This window comes from Atractosteus spatula, chromosome 2 (assembly GCF_055471065.1).
Source record: "Atractosteus spatula isolate fAtrSpa1 chromosome 2, fAtrSpa1.hap1, whole genome shotgun sequence".
Classification (NCBI taxonomy): Eukaryota; Metazoa; Chordata; class Actinopteri; order Semionotiformes; family Lepisosteidae; genus Atractosteus; species Atractosteus spatula.
Window position 1 is genome coordinate 13,576,224 of NC_142707.1, and position 15,654 is coordinate 13,591,877.

The following is a 15,654-nucleotide window of genomic DNA, read 5'->3' on the forward strand; positions in this document are numbered from 1 at the left end:
AAAGCGTTACCTATTAAATGTTGTTAATAGTTTTGTTCGAGATGTTTCGAGTTCGTTTATTCTACTCCAGTTCATTCTCAAGGCCCACAAAAGGCTACACCTTGTGTTTCCCTTACTAAGAGAATGAAAAGGTAATTAATTGCTCCCTGCCTCTCAGACAAGGATATCATTTCACAATAGTTGGGCAGGAAGCAATCATTTCTGCTGCCACCTGTTTGGAGATTAAATGAACCAGACCTGAGTGGAAATTGGAGGGGGGGGAGCTTGTTTCACTCATCTGTTTCTCTGTCGAGGGAGAAAGCAAAGCCCCGAGGCTAGACATATCATAGTTTCTCGACTTTGTCACGTAAGGCCAAGTTACTCAATTTCTGCATGTTTGATCCTTTGTTGTGCGTCACCTGATCCATCTGAATGCAGGAGCAGATGTAGAGAGAGGATGCCTAGGCCATTCTGAAGGCAGGGAGGCAGCAGTTGTTAGCCCTGGCTTCATATCACTTGTGAGGGACTGGTCTGTGTGGAGATCAGGACCTTGGAGCTGTGTGCAGAACCCTGCGATTAAAAGATTGAAGTTCCGTACACAGGGAATCATGCACAACTATGTGTCATTGCAGGACATCGATCTGACATCCCTTCAAGTTGTTTTTTGACCAGTACCCAACATGGCTGGGCATCTTGTTCCAGTCATGTTCCTATCTTGGTTCTCAAAGTCTTACCTCAGTATAATATTAAATATAATTTATTTTTGTTTTGGTGATCAAGAAGTAATTCATTGGAATTAACTTTATCAGTACCTCTTAGGATTTGCATACTACTATCACAGGTTATCATAGAAGGCCACAGTGTTCTCTGGTTTTTGTTCTATCTGAAGTCTGACTGACTTATTTGGATTATTCCTGATCTCCACTTATTGACTATTGAAGGTCAATATATCGGTATAACTGTATGTAGAGGTTTAAACCTTCTTCATTTCTGGGTGTCAAGTAACTTGCTCAGGATGACACAGTAAGCCAGTGGCTGAAACATACTTGTGTTCTGAACCTCATAAGAGAAAAGACCATGGAGTTCCCATGGAGCAAGAGACGAACATTTTGGAGGTGATAATTTAGTGACCAGGGTTTTTTCTTTTGTTTGCAGTGATGGACATCACGGACATTGCACATGGGAAAGTGGACGATGAAGAGAAGCAGCATTTCATCCCTTTCCAGCAGTGAGTCCCTGTGCCCGGTGAAATGTCCTCAGACTGGAATGCTGGAGCCTAGGAATGGATTCTGCCTGATTTTGAATGTAGTGGATACCTGTAAAGACTGCTACTTTGCAGCTATGTTTATGTAGGCTGTAAATAAGTTTCTACACATTGGGAACATACCAGAAAGTTTTGAGTTAGGTCTGGCCTAACCCATAAGACCTGTGTTTAGAATGATCTTGGATTGCTTTTCATTGAACTGTGTGACAGTAAGTCTACAGCCTACAGTAGTCAGAGGGCATTTTCAGTTTGACTGTAATGGTGAAGCAAGATTTGATAGGGTGGAGGATTAGGATGTGGACCAACATGTTGCCTTAATGATGTCTTAATTATCTGTGAGGTACAGCGTGATTCCAGCCCTGCTCAGACTGCTCCCATGACCAACCTGCTTTGTACCAGAGAAATGTGTTTGTTGGCACGTTGTTCTGGTGGTTTGGCAGTATTTGCGCCTTCCCTTTTTCCCCTCTCCCTGTCTGGCTCCCGCACTGTCATTACACTCTCCCTCCTTCTTCCTTGCTCTTCTTCTCCCTGACTCTCTCTCTTACACTCCTTCTGTTTTTCTCTCTCTGTGCGCCTTGCTTTCATTCTTTCCCAGGATTGCCATGGAGACCTATATTCGTCAGAGACAACTCATCATGTCCCCACTCATTCCCTCCAGAGTAATCGGGGAGAATGAGCCCCTGACCTCCGTCTTCAACAAGGTCATCGCCAGTCGAGATGTCAACCACAAGGGTCAAGGTGGGGAGTCTAATAAGTCAGATAGGATTGGAATCCCTACTGTCTGCAACTCCCTGCTCACAAACCTACTGCTTCACGCCATCAGACACATGTTTCTCGTGCTTTCACCGTGCTTTCTTGTGTTCAGCCACCATGGTGCTTTTCTGCATTGTTTTAAGGTATTACTACAGTCTCATTTGGCGTTCCCCAGGGCTCTGGTCTTGGTCCCATTTGTATTGTTTGTGTTTCCACTGGGTCACAGTCATCGTAGATAAGGTATCAGTTCTAATTTCTCTGGTGATGGCTCCTACCTGATTTCTCTTTGCATAAAGCCTAAAATTAATCAAGCTCTATCTCCCTTGTCACACTGCTTAGATTGTTAAAATTTGGATTAACAATTACCCAAATGTTTTTCAGCTGAATTTTGATTAAATTAGTGGTTCCACTCTACGCATCAGCTCAGCATATTTGTCAGCTTTAGTTTGACTATTGTAGGCCATGGAAACAGTCCAAGCACTCAGGTCAGGAATCTTGGTGTCACCATTAATCTGAGATTTGCATCGGAAGATAATCTTTGCAGTGTTATGAATGAGTCTTTTTTTCCTTTGCGCATCATTGCTCATGTCTGTTCATATATCTCCTAGTTTGCTACAGGGAAGCTGATGCATGCTTATGTTTCTGCCAGGCTTGATGGTTGGAATTCAATGCTTGCTGGTGTATCCAAATGTCGGTAACAAATTGGAATATGATCAGAACTCAGGTGCTCGGATCTAAGTTAAAAATACAATTCATAATTATCTTCTTTCATGTTTTAACTTCATTGCACTGGTTCTGTCTGGAATCTGTCATTCACTCAATGCCAAACCTTGTGAAACTGCTTTCTGTTTTGTTGCAGAAAGGCTGTGGAATGATCTCCCAGCCCACTTTAGAGCTTGCATGTCAGTCATCTCATTTAAATTCTTAAATCTTACTCTTAAATTTTTTTAATTCTTTAATTTATTGTATTAATAATGAACTTTTGGCTACGAAAACAACAGCAGTTTGAGAAATTGGTTAGAAATGTTCAAAAATTATAATTGGTGCTGATCTTTTTTCACATCTGTCCTTCCAGGGCTGTTTGTCACTCTGAAGCTTCTCCCAGGGGATTTGTCTCAGGTTCAGAAGGATTACCCCCATTTTGTGGATAGGACAACTGCCATTGTGAGGAAAATGGGCTTCCCTGAAATCATTCTTCCAGGTGGGCCCCACTGTCAGAGCTACAACGTTTAAAAATGAAGGTTAGAGGCCTCCAGAAGTGATTCCAGTTGTGCATGAGCATCTACAACCTGGGGATCCCAGCTAGCTTTAAAATCCATGATCAGCCTTTTCGTCCTGGAGATCGCAGCCAGTTTTCAGCTATGAGATTCTGTATCTTACAGATTACAGCTGTCAGAAACTGAAATAGAAACCTCCTAGAGCAGGGATCTGCAGCCCTGGCTCTGGAGAGCCCCAACCCAGCGGGTTTTGTAGATCAGCATTAAATTATCAATTTCCAAAGATGTGGAACAGTTCCATTTTGATCAATTCAACAGATGATTTGTTAAATGGTGTAATTTAGAGATCATTTAGGTCTAAAATCGAATTACTCTTCATCCCTCAAAGACCAGTGTTCACTTATTTTTACTTGATTTCTCTATAGCTTGTAGGTGTTGCCAGTGTTTGAAAACAGGCGACCTATAAGACTAATTGAATAGAGACCCCTGTCCTGGAGCACGATGATCACAAGTGATTCAGGCCCCTGATTCAAGGCCACATCCTACAGCAGGGATGGGCGATCTTGATCCTGGAGGGACCATGTGCCCTGCATGCTTCAGCTCAGCTCTTAATATTTACCTAATGAGACCAATTGAACAGCTTTTCTCAGCTCTTACGTGCTGGTGTTCAGAGAGGATATAGAAAATATATTCCTGTCCTATATTCATGCAAAAAAACAGGTTACTGGATAATGTCTCCTTTTGTCTGCCATTTTATAATAATAATAATAATAATAATAAACTTTATTTTATATAGCGCCTTTAAAGGTGGCTTCTCTAAGCACTTTACAGAATGACAACAACAATAAATAAAAAGAATACACAAGATAAAACACAATTGCAATATATAGAGGAGACCGTGGATGGTGGTACTAAGAAGAGCAGAGGGGTGAGGAATGGAACCAGTTAACTAAAGGCTCTTCTAAAGAAGAAGGTTTTGAGTCTGGATTTGAAGGAGTTTAGAGAAGATGACTCTCTGATATCCTTGGGCAGAGAGTTCCAGAGCTTGGGGGCATAACAGAGAAGGCCCTGTCACCCATACAATGTAGACGGGCTTGGGGGACAGTAAGGAGAGCAGAATTAAAAGAGCGAAGGTTGCGAGGTAGGGAGTAGAGCGATAATAGTTCAGACAGGTACTGAGGTGCCAAGCCATGCAGAGCCTTATAGGTGAGCATGAGGATTTTAAAGTCCACACGGAATTTGACAGGAAGCCAGTGCAAGGACTCCAGGATAGGAGTAATGTGATCACTTGCACTAGACCTGGTCAGCACTCTGGCTGCTGAATTTTGGACATACTGCAGTTTGTTCAAAGTAGATTTAGATACCCCAGCGAGTAGCGCATTACAGTAGTCAATTCAAGAGGACACAAATGCATTGATCAGCTTAGCGATAGCATAGGGTGTAGTCGAGCGATATTTCTGAGGTGGAAAAAAAGGATGTTTTTACAATATGCTGCACATGTGGGTCGAATGTTAAGCCAGAATCGCATATCACCCCAAGGTTTTTCAATTTAGGCTGAAGCTTGAGTACAGAACCATCTACAGATAGGGTTACAGGATTGGCTTTACCAAGTTGATTGTGGGTGCCAATAAGCATGACTTCAGTCTTGTCACAGTTAAGATGAAGGAAATTTTGAGTCATCTAAGTTTTTATGTCAGAGATGCAATTAGGTAGAATAGAGACAGTCACATCAGTGTCAGGTTTGGTATGGATGTACAGTATATTTGAATGTCATCAGCGTAGAAATGATAGCTGAGGCCATGTGATCTTAAAAGCTCACTGTATTACAGCTCATTTTATTACTAGGCTGGTATTACACACTCAATCTCTATGTCAAGACTATTTGTTTAGATGTGAAAATGTTTCATTTTGCAAAAATCTTTGATATTATGAAGACAAGATCTGATTCTTTTTGCGTATTTTTAAATTTCATGGGGGGGCACAACCCAAAACGTTAACATTTGATGTTTTAGGAAACGTGCGCAATGACATCTACGTGACGCTGGTGCAGGGCGAGTTTGACCGGGGTAAGAAGAAGACACCCAAAAACGTGGAGGTGACAATGAGCGTGCTGGATGACGAAGGACTGCCCATGGAGGTGAACAGAAACCCTCTCCGTGAATGCTCTTGTCTTCTAGACCCCATTCTGTCTCCAGGACACTGCACAGTGAACCCCTTAATGTTTTTCACGACTGTAGAGCAGGCCAGCTCGCAGGCTTTAAAGCCATGTTCAAGTATTGAACAACAATCACAACTAATTCAGCCCATGATTGGTTCATTGAAGGAGTCTGACAGCGGGGTTGGAGAATTTGAATCTGTCCTGGAGCAGAGTTGGGGATGAATCCTTAAGCTACAGTGTTTCCCATCACCCTGCTCACTCTTCCCGTTTTCTCACTTTCCCAAACGGACATGGACCCCTCTTCTTTTTCTGAACCCTAGATTCCAGGCTCCTTACACAGAGTGTGATCAGATTTTGAATGTCTTTCTAATGTCTGCCTTATCTTTATAGACTAAAAAGAAAACAGACACCTTAAATTAAGCTAATCCTCAGCTGACTTCTTGAATTAAGCTCCTTTGTGCCTTTTCAAATTACCTTCTAATATGTGAAAATGTATCCACATGTGTGAATGAATTTAAATCTTGTAGTTCTTTTACCTGCCTTTACCTGTAAAACAGCAACTCTTCACACTTGTTTATTGCTGTCATAGTGGCTGGTTTATACAGTTTTAATAATGTACAGTACATGTTTTTCAGGGTAAAGGGTTTAAACTCTTTTGGGGAAACTTAAAAAAAAAAGTAATCCATTAAAGTGAAAAAATTACTTGTACAAAGGATTACTTTCCTAATTTAGCAAAATAAAAGAATAAAAAGTCATCACATAGTTTCTATGTAAAATTCGTAGAACCAATTTCTCCCTTTCTCTTATGAATTTAAAAAATATTATAGTTAAATTCTATGGCTATTATAGAAGTTAAACTTCTATCTGTAATGGATCACATTTTAAAAGGCGCTTTCCACAGCCATGGGTTAGAGTATTGTTGTATTGTTCTTTGTTGCAGCTGTCCTAAGTCAGTAAAAAAACACACATCAATTTTCAACATTTTGCAGAGGTTACTTTGCAACCACAGCACTCTGTTACTTGTCTGTAACCCACTGGGTATAAAAGGCAGAGCTTCAGGAGGCTGAGATATGGTCTCTGTCTGTAAATGAGTGCAGTGGGCTCAGCTGAGGAGGCTGCTGTGAAGTGTTGTGTGGTCAACGTGTGGTGCTTGATGCTGGACAGAGACCTGAATGTGAATTGAAAGAAGGTGTCCTTTTGATCCAGTGGTTTCATTCCTAATCAAACCAAACACACAGCACGTTAGAGAACATGCAGGGAATTCTTTTGAAATCATAGCATAAATCGCATTTATGCAAAACGAGAGGAGGAAGCAGCCGGCGAGCTGCTGCCAGCAGCTGTTAATCGGTGCTCGGATTCTCTCTTCCTTCTCCGGCAGAAAGCCATTTTTCCTGGGGCCGGCTATGATGGAATCACGGAGTACAAGTCTGTCATTTACTACCAAGTCAAGCAGCCCTGCTGGAATGAGACCGTCAAGGTAGGCAGCAATCAGGATAAACTTTGCTCTGCATTCCATAAATGCCAAATTACTCATTTCATAATGAGGCTTGTTCACGGAGGAACTGTATGGATTTCTGTTGCTGACCACTTTTTTTTTTTAAAACACAATTTTGCATGTGCAGTGTATACGTGTCCTGCACACATTGGGACAGATTTTACTCATCCTACCCTAAGAATGGGTTGCTTGATTCTTCCTGATGTGTCTCTGTCTATTGGGTGCAATTCTCCAGGCCAGTCCGATATCTCACATTGCTTCCCTGTTCTGGCCTCCCAGGTGGCAATTCCCATTGAAGATGTGTGCCGATGCCACCTGAGGCTGATGTTCCGGCACCGATCCTCACAGGACTGTGAGTTCCCTGCTCCCCTCCATCTCCCTCAGCAAGCTCAGGGTTGAACACACAGGTTTTAACTCGCAGCAGGAACAAGAAGGGCTTCACTGTGGTGAATAAGAGGAAGTTCTAAACACAAAGTCTATTATTGTTACACCACAGTACTTTATTTAAACGGCTACAAATGGTGGTGTGATGACTTACAGGCCAATTGGCTGGAGAGGACCAAAATATCATGCTAGACAGAAACACAGTACACTCATCCCTCGCTTGTCAAGCCCAATTCATTCTGTAAAATAAACTTGTGAGTGAAATCTTGCATAGCGAGAATTAAATTCACATTACATGCAAAAGCATGAGATATGGTTCCCAAGTCTAGAAAAACACATAATATAAGTTATTTTCTAGCTAGCTTAGTACTTCAGCACCAGATTCAGCACTCCTCCTCGTGTGTGGTAATCATACTCAATCTGTCCCTGTCCTACTGGCACTAGGAACAGAAATCTGTGAACACTATCAGCTCTGTGTGACGCGGACACAGTGAGCATGGAACAAACTAGAAATCCAAAGAAAACAAAAACATTTTAAATTCCTTAATCTTAAAGTCTTCCGCTAGTCTTTTGTTAAAGGAATTTAAGTGACAAGTGAATTCTCACCCAATCAAGAGCTGTGGCTCAGCCGGAGTGGAGGCTTGAATCTCGTGTGATTGCTCAGGACCAAAAAAACAAACAAGAGAGTCCTTTTCTGTATGGCAGCCTTCCCCTGTCATGTAAAGCTCTCATTAACACACAGTGGCTTTCTTCTCTTGAACACAGAACATCTTACCATCAGTAGGTTTTTGTCCTCTATGGATTGGATGGCTTTTTCAGAGGTTGTATACAATGGCGATCGTCTGGGGTTCAAATGACAATTAATTTGCACTACAAGAGCGCTTATGAGCACTGGTCTGGTGAGAGTGAAAATTGAGCTTGTGTAGTGCACCTACATTCCCGTTTCTCAGGTCTCGAGTGAGCGAAAACTCATAAAGAGGTTGTTCCCTGAGTGAGGGGTGAGAGTATTGTTGAGAACAGATGTGCTGCACGTGTTGAATGAAGTCAAGGGAATGCTGAGGATTACACATTGTCTAAATGCCCTGTGGGTCAGAGAGTCATCCAGAGGTGTGCAGATGTTGCCCTGACAGCGTTTTCAATCTCCAGCAAGGGACAAGTCAGAGAAGCCATTTGGCATGGCCTTCGTCAGACTGATGAAAGCAGACGGGACCACACTGCGAGATGGGAAGCACGACCTCATTGTGTATAAGGTGCAGTTTGCTGATCAAAAACATGTTTTGCACGTTCTGTCACGCAGCTGCCAGGATCTGTTTTGCCTTCCTTGTCGTTTTGCAGATTTTATTTTCTCACTATTTTTGACACGCAGAAGGCAGTCCTTTGCGTATTTCTTTTTTTTCCCCCCTAGAACGATGAACATCTGAGCACTGACAGTTACTATCCTAATCCTATCTTAAGCGGAGTCATGCACCAGGAGAGTGATTTCTGCCCAGTAGACGGGGGTTTTAACAGTGGCAGGGCAATCTTAGCTCAGTCAGGTGAATCCCAATGAAAAGGATCAGAAGACAGAAGGAGTCAAGTTTTGCTTTCCATTCAGGAGGCAGTTTGGATAAATTATCAAATAAATAGACAGCCTGCAGGTTTCTTCCATAGAAAAATAAGGAGACCTAGGGGTGAATTATGCATCGCCCACTGCTGCTACAGAGTCACTTACAACATTTCAGTAACTTGAGCTTTAGTAATCTGGTAAGAGAGTCAGTGGTAGGGCTGGAGCTTGAACCGTGAACCTCCTGGAAACAAGTCCTTTACCTTTACCACTGGACCAGCTAGGATCTGTCAGTAAAGCCATCCAGAGCCCTAGCATGACTGATCTGTGTTGTAAATGCAGGGTGATGTAAAAAAGGCCGAGGATGCCAAGACCTACCTGAGCCTGTCTGGGACCTGGGCTGAGGTGGAAGAGAAGGACAAACAGTCTGGGAAGCCCTTCCAGAACTCCAGCATCATTCCTGTCACCAAAGACAGCTTCCAAATCACCACGCTCACCTGCTCCACCAAACTGACCCAGAACGGTGAGCTGAACGCACACTAGAATTTATGAACATACCCGAAATGACTAACCCTCAGACAGAATGATGCACACTGTGATAGATAACAGGGAGTGAAATTTTTTATTTTTTTAGCAGATCTTTTTGAAGCATTTAACCTCGGAATGAATTTAACCTAGTTTTCTCAGGTTGTGACCATCACATAAGATCATAAGGATTTCGAACGACAGGAAGGAACCCAGGGTACTGGCATCAAAAGTGTGGCTAGGTAGCTTGTTCCACACTCCAACAACCCTGTGTGTAAAGAAGCACCTCCCTTTCTTAGTCTTCCACATAGTTTTCTTCCAATGGTATAAAATGCACGACAGCTTGGGCAATCAAAATGGCTGTTTTGTGGTGTGGACTGTACTCAAGTTTTTTTGCTATTGTATAGCACGAGGGATTTTCAATGTAAAATAACGTATAGTCCTGGCACTCATATTGTTGTAGAGAGATTTTCTGTCCGGTGAGTCACAGTATGGGTTTAGCTAAATACAGGTAATTATTTTCTGCTCGGAGGTCTTGTTGGACCCAATATTTGCCCTCATCCCCCCCTTTCTGTGCCTTCAAAACACTCATTGCACTTTTTTCACAAACTGTCACCTGTTCTGTTTTATTGTATGACCAATCTTGTACACCATAACCAGAGGAATTAGATTTTGTTATTGTCTGCGTTTCTGGTCTCTTATGTGATCTTTCCCAGCAGGGCTCACTTATTTGTGATGTTGTTGTATTCATAATGTATTCAGTATTCATAATGCAGTTTTATGGAAGAAAACCATATAGTAAGTGGGAAATTACAGTGGTGAACCTACACAGGGGAAGGGACTGACTGCTTGTAATGTCTGTTTCTCTCAGTGGACCTTCTGGGGCTCTTGAATTGGCGCTCTAACCCTCAGGACTTGGAGCAGACACTACAGAGGCTGATGGAGGTGGAGGGGAGTGAAATTGTCAAGGTGAGTGGGTCGGATGGCAGGGCATGGATAGGCACACAGAGTTTAATACTGGACATGTTCTGCCGCCACACACATTTAAACGCTAAGGAATTAAAACATTTAGAAAGTCTTTAAACTTGATGCCTAACTTATGGGCAGTCAGCTATGAAGAAGAATGAAATATCCTATCCATCCTTCCATTTTCTGACTGCTTTATCCAATAACACATCGCAGGGGAGCCGGAGCCTGTCCACAGGCACAAGGCTGGAATGCTACTCCATCTCAGGGCACACACAGACACAAACACACATGCCAGGGCCAGTTTTGCCAGTTAACCTATCTGTATGTCTTTGAACTGTGGGTGAAGAAAACCCATACGAACATGGGGAAAACATAAAACCCAGCGCAGATAGCACCCCAGGAATCGAACCCAGGGCCTCAGTGCTTCGAGGCAGCAATGCTAACTACATCACAGTGCTGCCCATGACATACGCTTTTGTTGTGTGTCTTTCCGCTTTGAAGCTGTTGTTAACTCTTTATTTTAACATATCCTTTCCAAGCTCGGGACTTGTATCCATGGGCTTTGTGGCTGTTGTGGGTTTAGAGTGTTAACCACTGTTGCATGGGGCCTGTTAAATGTCAAAGATGACTCAAACATTGGATGGCGCCGGTACCCTGACTCTCTTTTTCCCCACAGTTTCTGCAGGACACTCTGGACGCCCTCTTCAATATCATGATGGTGACATCCGAGAAGGAGACCTACGACAAGCTGGTGTTTAATGCCTTGGTGAGTAGGAGTATACACTCTCTGTATTGAGCAGAAACTGAAGCACGCAGGTGGGTTTAGTAATGGAATGCAAGCTAAATTTGATCCCATGTTTCTCCTTTATACTTTGATGTCAAGAGTCACCTGCAAAAATCTAAGTAGCTGTTAGAGGTATAAGGCATATAAAGTATAAGCATTATAAGCATTTTCTTAAGCCTGGGACACACAAGCGCATTAATTTGCTTCACTGTCCAGATGTCTCCCAGACGCAGTGCCATTTAACAGGTGCTTAGCCTCAGGGTGATAGCCAATGTCAGTATCTTGTCTTCAATGATACAAGACAGAGTATCAGTCAAAGCACAATACTCACCCTTCCCCCCTCCTTGTCTCTTGACCCCACTCTCTTTTCTTTCTTCTTCGACATACTGTAAGCTCCCTAATAATGAACGAATTTCTTCCTCCCCTTTCCCTGTTGATGTGACAGAGGTTCCACGTCCTTGCCAGATACAGCTCTGCTTCTTTTTTATCCTTGAGAAGGGCCAGTGTGACAGATCTGATTAGGGCTTTTTGCGGTTGACACGTTGGTGTGTTGCAATCCGCTGTGTAGTAAAACAAGAAGACGTGAAGTGACACAACCAACATGTGGTCCCAAGCTTAGTAAAACTATTTTTTAAAATGTGTAAGCCATGTATTGTCTGGTCTTCAAATGCAGTACTAACTCTTGTCTGAACCACTTTTTTTGTTGCTGTATTCGATCCTGAACTTTATTTGAACTCCTGAATTTCGTGGGAAACTATCAGACTGCAACTATCTTTGATTTGATATATGAACTAGATCCATTCCTTTTTAGTCTTGAACTGAGATAACTGTGAGGGCACCTGGTACAAGTATTCAGAATCCTCAAAGGCATTGAGGAAGTCAACCCTTTGTATTTCTTCAGTATCGACAGTGAAACATGAACCAGAGGGCAGGAGTGGAAAACCATATAGGAAAAACATTTAAAACCTAGAACAGGAGGCACTTCTTAGCCCAAAGTTATGTGGGAGTGGCTGAAGCTGACATCCTGCTTTCTTAAAGAAATGGCAAGATCCTTGGATCTAATAATTACCAAAATGGGCTAGATGAGCTAGCTTAATATTATTATTAATTATTATTATTAATAATTAATAATTGCTTACACTTATATAGTGCTTTTCTGGACACTCCACTCAAAGCGCTTTACAGGTAATGGGGACTCCCCTCCACCACCACCAATGTGCAGCATCCAACTGGATGATGCGACGGCAGCCATAGTGCGCCAGAACGCTCACCACACATCAGCGATCAGTGGGGAGGAGAGCAGAGTAATGAAGCCAATTTATAGAGGGGGATTGTTAGGAGGCCATGATTGATAAAGGCCTATGGGAAATTTGGCCAGGACGCCAGGGTACACCCCTACTCTTTTCGAGAAACACCCTGGGATTTTTAACGACCACAGAGAGTCAGGACTTTGGTTTTACGTCTCATCCGAAGGACGGCGCCTGTTTACAGTATAGTGTCCCCATCACTGTACTGGGGCATTAGGACCCACATGGACCACAGGGTGAGCGCCCCCTGCTGCCCCACTAACACCTCTTCCAGCAGCAACCTTAGTTTTTCCCAGGAGGTCTCCCATCCAGGTACTGACCAGGCTCATACCTGCTTAGCTTCAGTGGGCTGCCAGTTGTGAGTTGCAGGGTGATATGGCTGCTGGCCATATCAAATGGCACTCCTCCTTTGTATCCTTGCTTATAATAATAATAATAATAATAATAATAATAATAATAATAATAATAATAATATTATATAAATTGCTTACACTTATATAGCGCTTTTCTGGACACTCCACTCAAAGCACTTTACAGGTAATGGGGACTCCCCTCCACCACCAGTGTGCAGCCCCTCCTGGGTGATGTGATGGCAGCCATAGTGCATCAGAACGCTCACCACACATCAGCTCTCAGTGGGGACTGTTCTGTACAGCATAAGAATCTGAATCACTCAGGAGCTTTGAGTATGGCATGCTAAATGGTTGGTTTTCTAGCCAAATACATCACTTCTAGGATAGCCTTGAAAACTGTGGTCTGCTCCAATTCAAACCACTGCACTATTTCTAACACAAGCTATAGTCAAGTGTGTAATCTGAGTTGTTTTTTTCTAGCTGGATTTGAAGCTCCAATCTTTTGCAGGCAATTAATTACAGGCCTTATACTTTGGTGCTCTTCCTGGGCCACAGTGGGTACAATCATACGGTTGCTGTCATTGGGTCGGGTCTGCGTCGAGTCAGGACCAGCTCCGCACCTGTAAAACACCTGTAACACCTGGGTGATGTAAAAGATTTTCAGTACAGTAGGCCTAACCTGACAAAAGGGTTAAGTATTTGCAAGTGCAGTATATTTAGACCATTGAGAACAAGTACTTCCAAATAGCGTCATGGCACAAATTCTGATCTGCACTGATTCTGTCACTGCAGGTGTTCATCATCACGCTGATAGGAGACATTAAGTTCCAGCACTTCAACCCTGTTTTGGAGACCTACATCTACAAGCACTTCAGTGCCACGCTGGCGTTCGCGTGAGTTTCTTTCCCATGGGGGCGGTCTTGAAAACGTGCTTTAATAATAATTCCTTACACTTATCTAACGCTTTTCTGGACACTCCAAAGCGCTTTACAGGCAATGGGGACTCTCCTCCGCCTCTAGTGCTCCAGTACGCTCACCACACATCAGCTATGGATGTACATCAGCTAGGAGAACAGTGATTAAGCCAATTCATAGATGCTATATACAAATGACCATAGGAGAGAATTTTAATGGTCAAATAGAGGCAGTTTCACAGTTATCCGGCGTTTATTTAATGTATAATGAGTTGCATAATGAGTGGATGAGACATCAGATTTGCGAATACAACTGTTCAGTTTTTTCTAAGCAGGAAATTTGTAAAACAAAATTATGACATCCTAGTGTTTTTAGAAAAGTTTTATAAACTTCTAGGCAATATAGAAATTGAGACAAAAGGGGCATTTAAAACGAATAACTTCTTATGTTTATTTAGTGCTTTACCCCACAGTAGTTCACACAGCCCCACCTGGGTGATGCCCAGCAGCCATTCTGCACCAGCAGCACCAAAATGAGAAATTCCTTTATCATCTGGATTAAAGGTGACATGCAGGGAGACTAGGCTGTGGAGGACCAGAGTCAATATTAGCCTGGACACCAGGGAAAACACCCTGCTGCTCTACTCTTACAAACAGTGCCATGGGATCTTTCATGTCCAATTAGTCACATGTCTCCCATGCCAGTACTGACCAGGTCCAACCATGCTTAGCTTCCAGGATCTGACAAGATCAGGCTGGAAAATGGTAGCAGTGCTGTTTAAAACTGACCAAAATACTGGAAAATATCTCTTCCATTTTAATTTGACATTTACCTGAGCGGTTGACACTACAATTGCTTGATTGAACCACTGATGCAGGCTCTTCTTTCTCCTACAGGAAGCTGACCAAGGTGCTGAATTTCTATGTGGGGAATGCCGAAGACCCCAAGCTGACAGAATTTCTCTACTCCGCTCTCAAAGCCCTGAAATACCTCTTCCGTTTCATTGTACAATCACGAGTCCTCTACCTCAGGTCAGCTGGTCTCCATGTGACATCCTGCAAATTTTTGTACCTTACAAAGTGAGACTAACTGCAGTTACAGTCCTTAGTTCATATACTCCTCAGGTATTGAAGGTAGTTAGAAACAGGAGGTCATTGTTTTTAATGTAAAGCTACCAAATTGATTTGAAATCTGTGTTATACAAAACACTATGAATATATAAGTCACATATTCCAGTAATAACTTACCACTTTGATTTTAGTAAAAGAAGCATTGATGAAGGTTTTTGAGCATCACTGTGTTTAGCATTGCTGCTTTGAAGCACTTGGACTCCTGGTTTAATTCCTGGGATTCTATCTGCATGGAGTTTGTAAATTCTTTCCCTGTTTGTGTGGGTTTCCTCTGGGTGATCCAGTTTCCTCCCACAGTCCAAAGACATGTTTATAGGTTAAAAGTCTTCTGGGAAAATTGGCCTGGTGTGAGTGTGTGTCCTATGATGGACAGGTGTCGCATCCAGGGTGTGGATGCCTTGTGCCTGCTGCTTGCCGGAACAGGCTCTGGCTCCCCTACAAGGATAATGAGGAATTTTGCAGGGAATTAAAGATGACGGCATTTTTGGGAGTATGCTAATGCTTTGTACTTGTATTCACATAAAGTGTCAAAATATGTATTTGTGCTCAGGAATGCTGTAGTCATTCTGGCTTTGCTGTGTGAGCTTTGGGATTACCGTGCTGAACTCGATGGAAGGAATAATCTCTCCTGTGTTTTACAAACTTTGTTTCTTTGTGTGCCTCTCAGATTTTATGGAAACAACGAAAACGGAGACGAGTTTTGTAACTCCATTCACACTCTCTTCTTATCCTTCAATAACCTGATGGACCGGCCGCTGGACGAGGGTGTGAAAATCAAGGTGAGTTTGGAGGAAGAGGTGTGGAGGACATGTTCTGTGCGGCTCCCCCAGCACAACTGCACTAGGACTGCAAGGCAGAAATTATTGAGCCTCTGGACT

The 15,654-nt window shown here is 42.8% G+C and overlaps 1 protein-coding gene across 2 annotated transcripts in view; it reads left to right on the forward strand.

Annotated features, from left to right (window-relative positions):
• dock5 (dedicator of cytokinesis 5) overlaps positions 1-15,654 on the forward strand; it is a 76,494-nt gene that overhangs the window by 27,721 nt on the left and 33,119 nt on the right. Inside the window, exons 11-23 of one of the 2 annotated variants that reach the window (XM_088908719.1) lie at positions 1,135-1,207; positions 1,839-1,981; positions 3,072-3,197; positions 5,226-5,350; positions 6,750-6,848; positions 7,146-7,218; positions 8,397-8,500; positions 9,136-9,316; positions 10,190-10,287; positions 10,964-11,053; positions 13,524-13,624; positions 14,543-14,677; positions 15,444-15,555. In XM_088908719.1, the coding sequence (XP_088764845.1) occupies positions 1,135-1,207; positions 1,839-1,981; positions 3,072-3,197; positions 5,226-5,350; positions 6,750-6,848; positions 7,146-7,218; positions 8,397-8,500; positions 9,136-9,316; positions 10,190-10,287; positions 10,964-11,053; positions 13,524-13,624; positions 14,543-14,677; positions 15,444-15,555 (1,460 nt within the window). The remainder of the gene's footprint in view (positions 1-1,134; positions 1,208-1,838; positions 1,982-3,071; positions 3,198-5,225; positions 5,351-6,749; positions 6,849-7,145; positions 7,219-8,396; positions 8,501-9,135; positions 9,317-10,189; positions 10,288-10,963; positions 11,054-13,523; positions 13,625-14,542; positions 14,678-15,443; positions 15,556-15,654) is intronic. The other variant, XM_088908720.1, reaches the window with a different exon arrangement.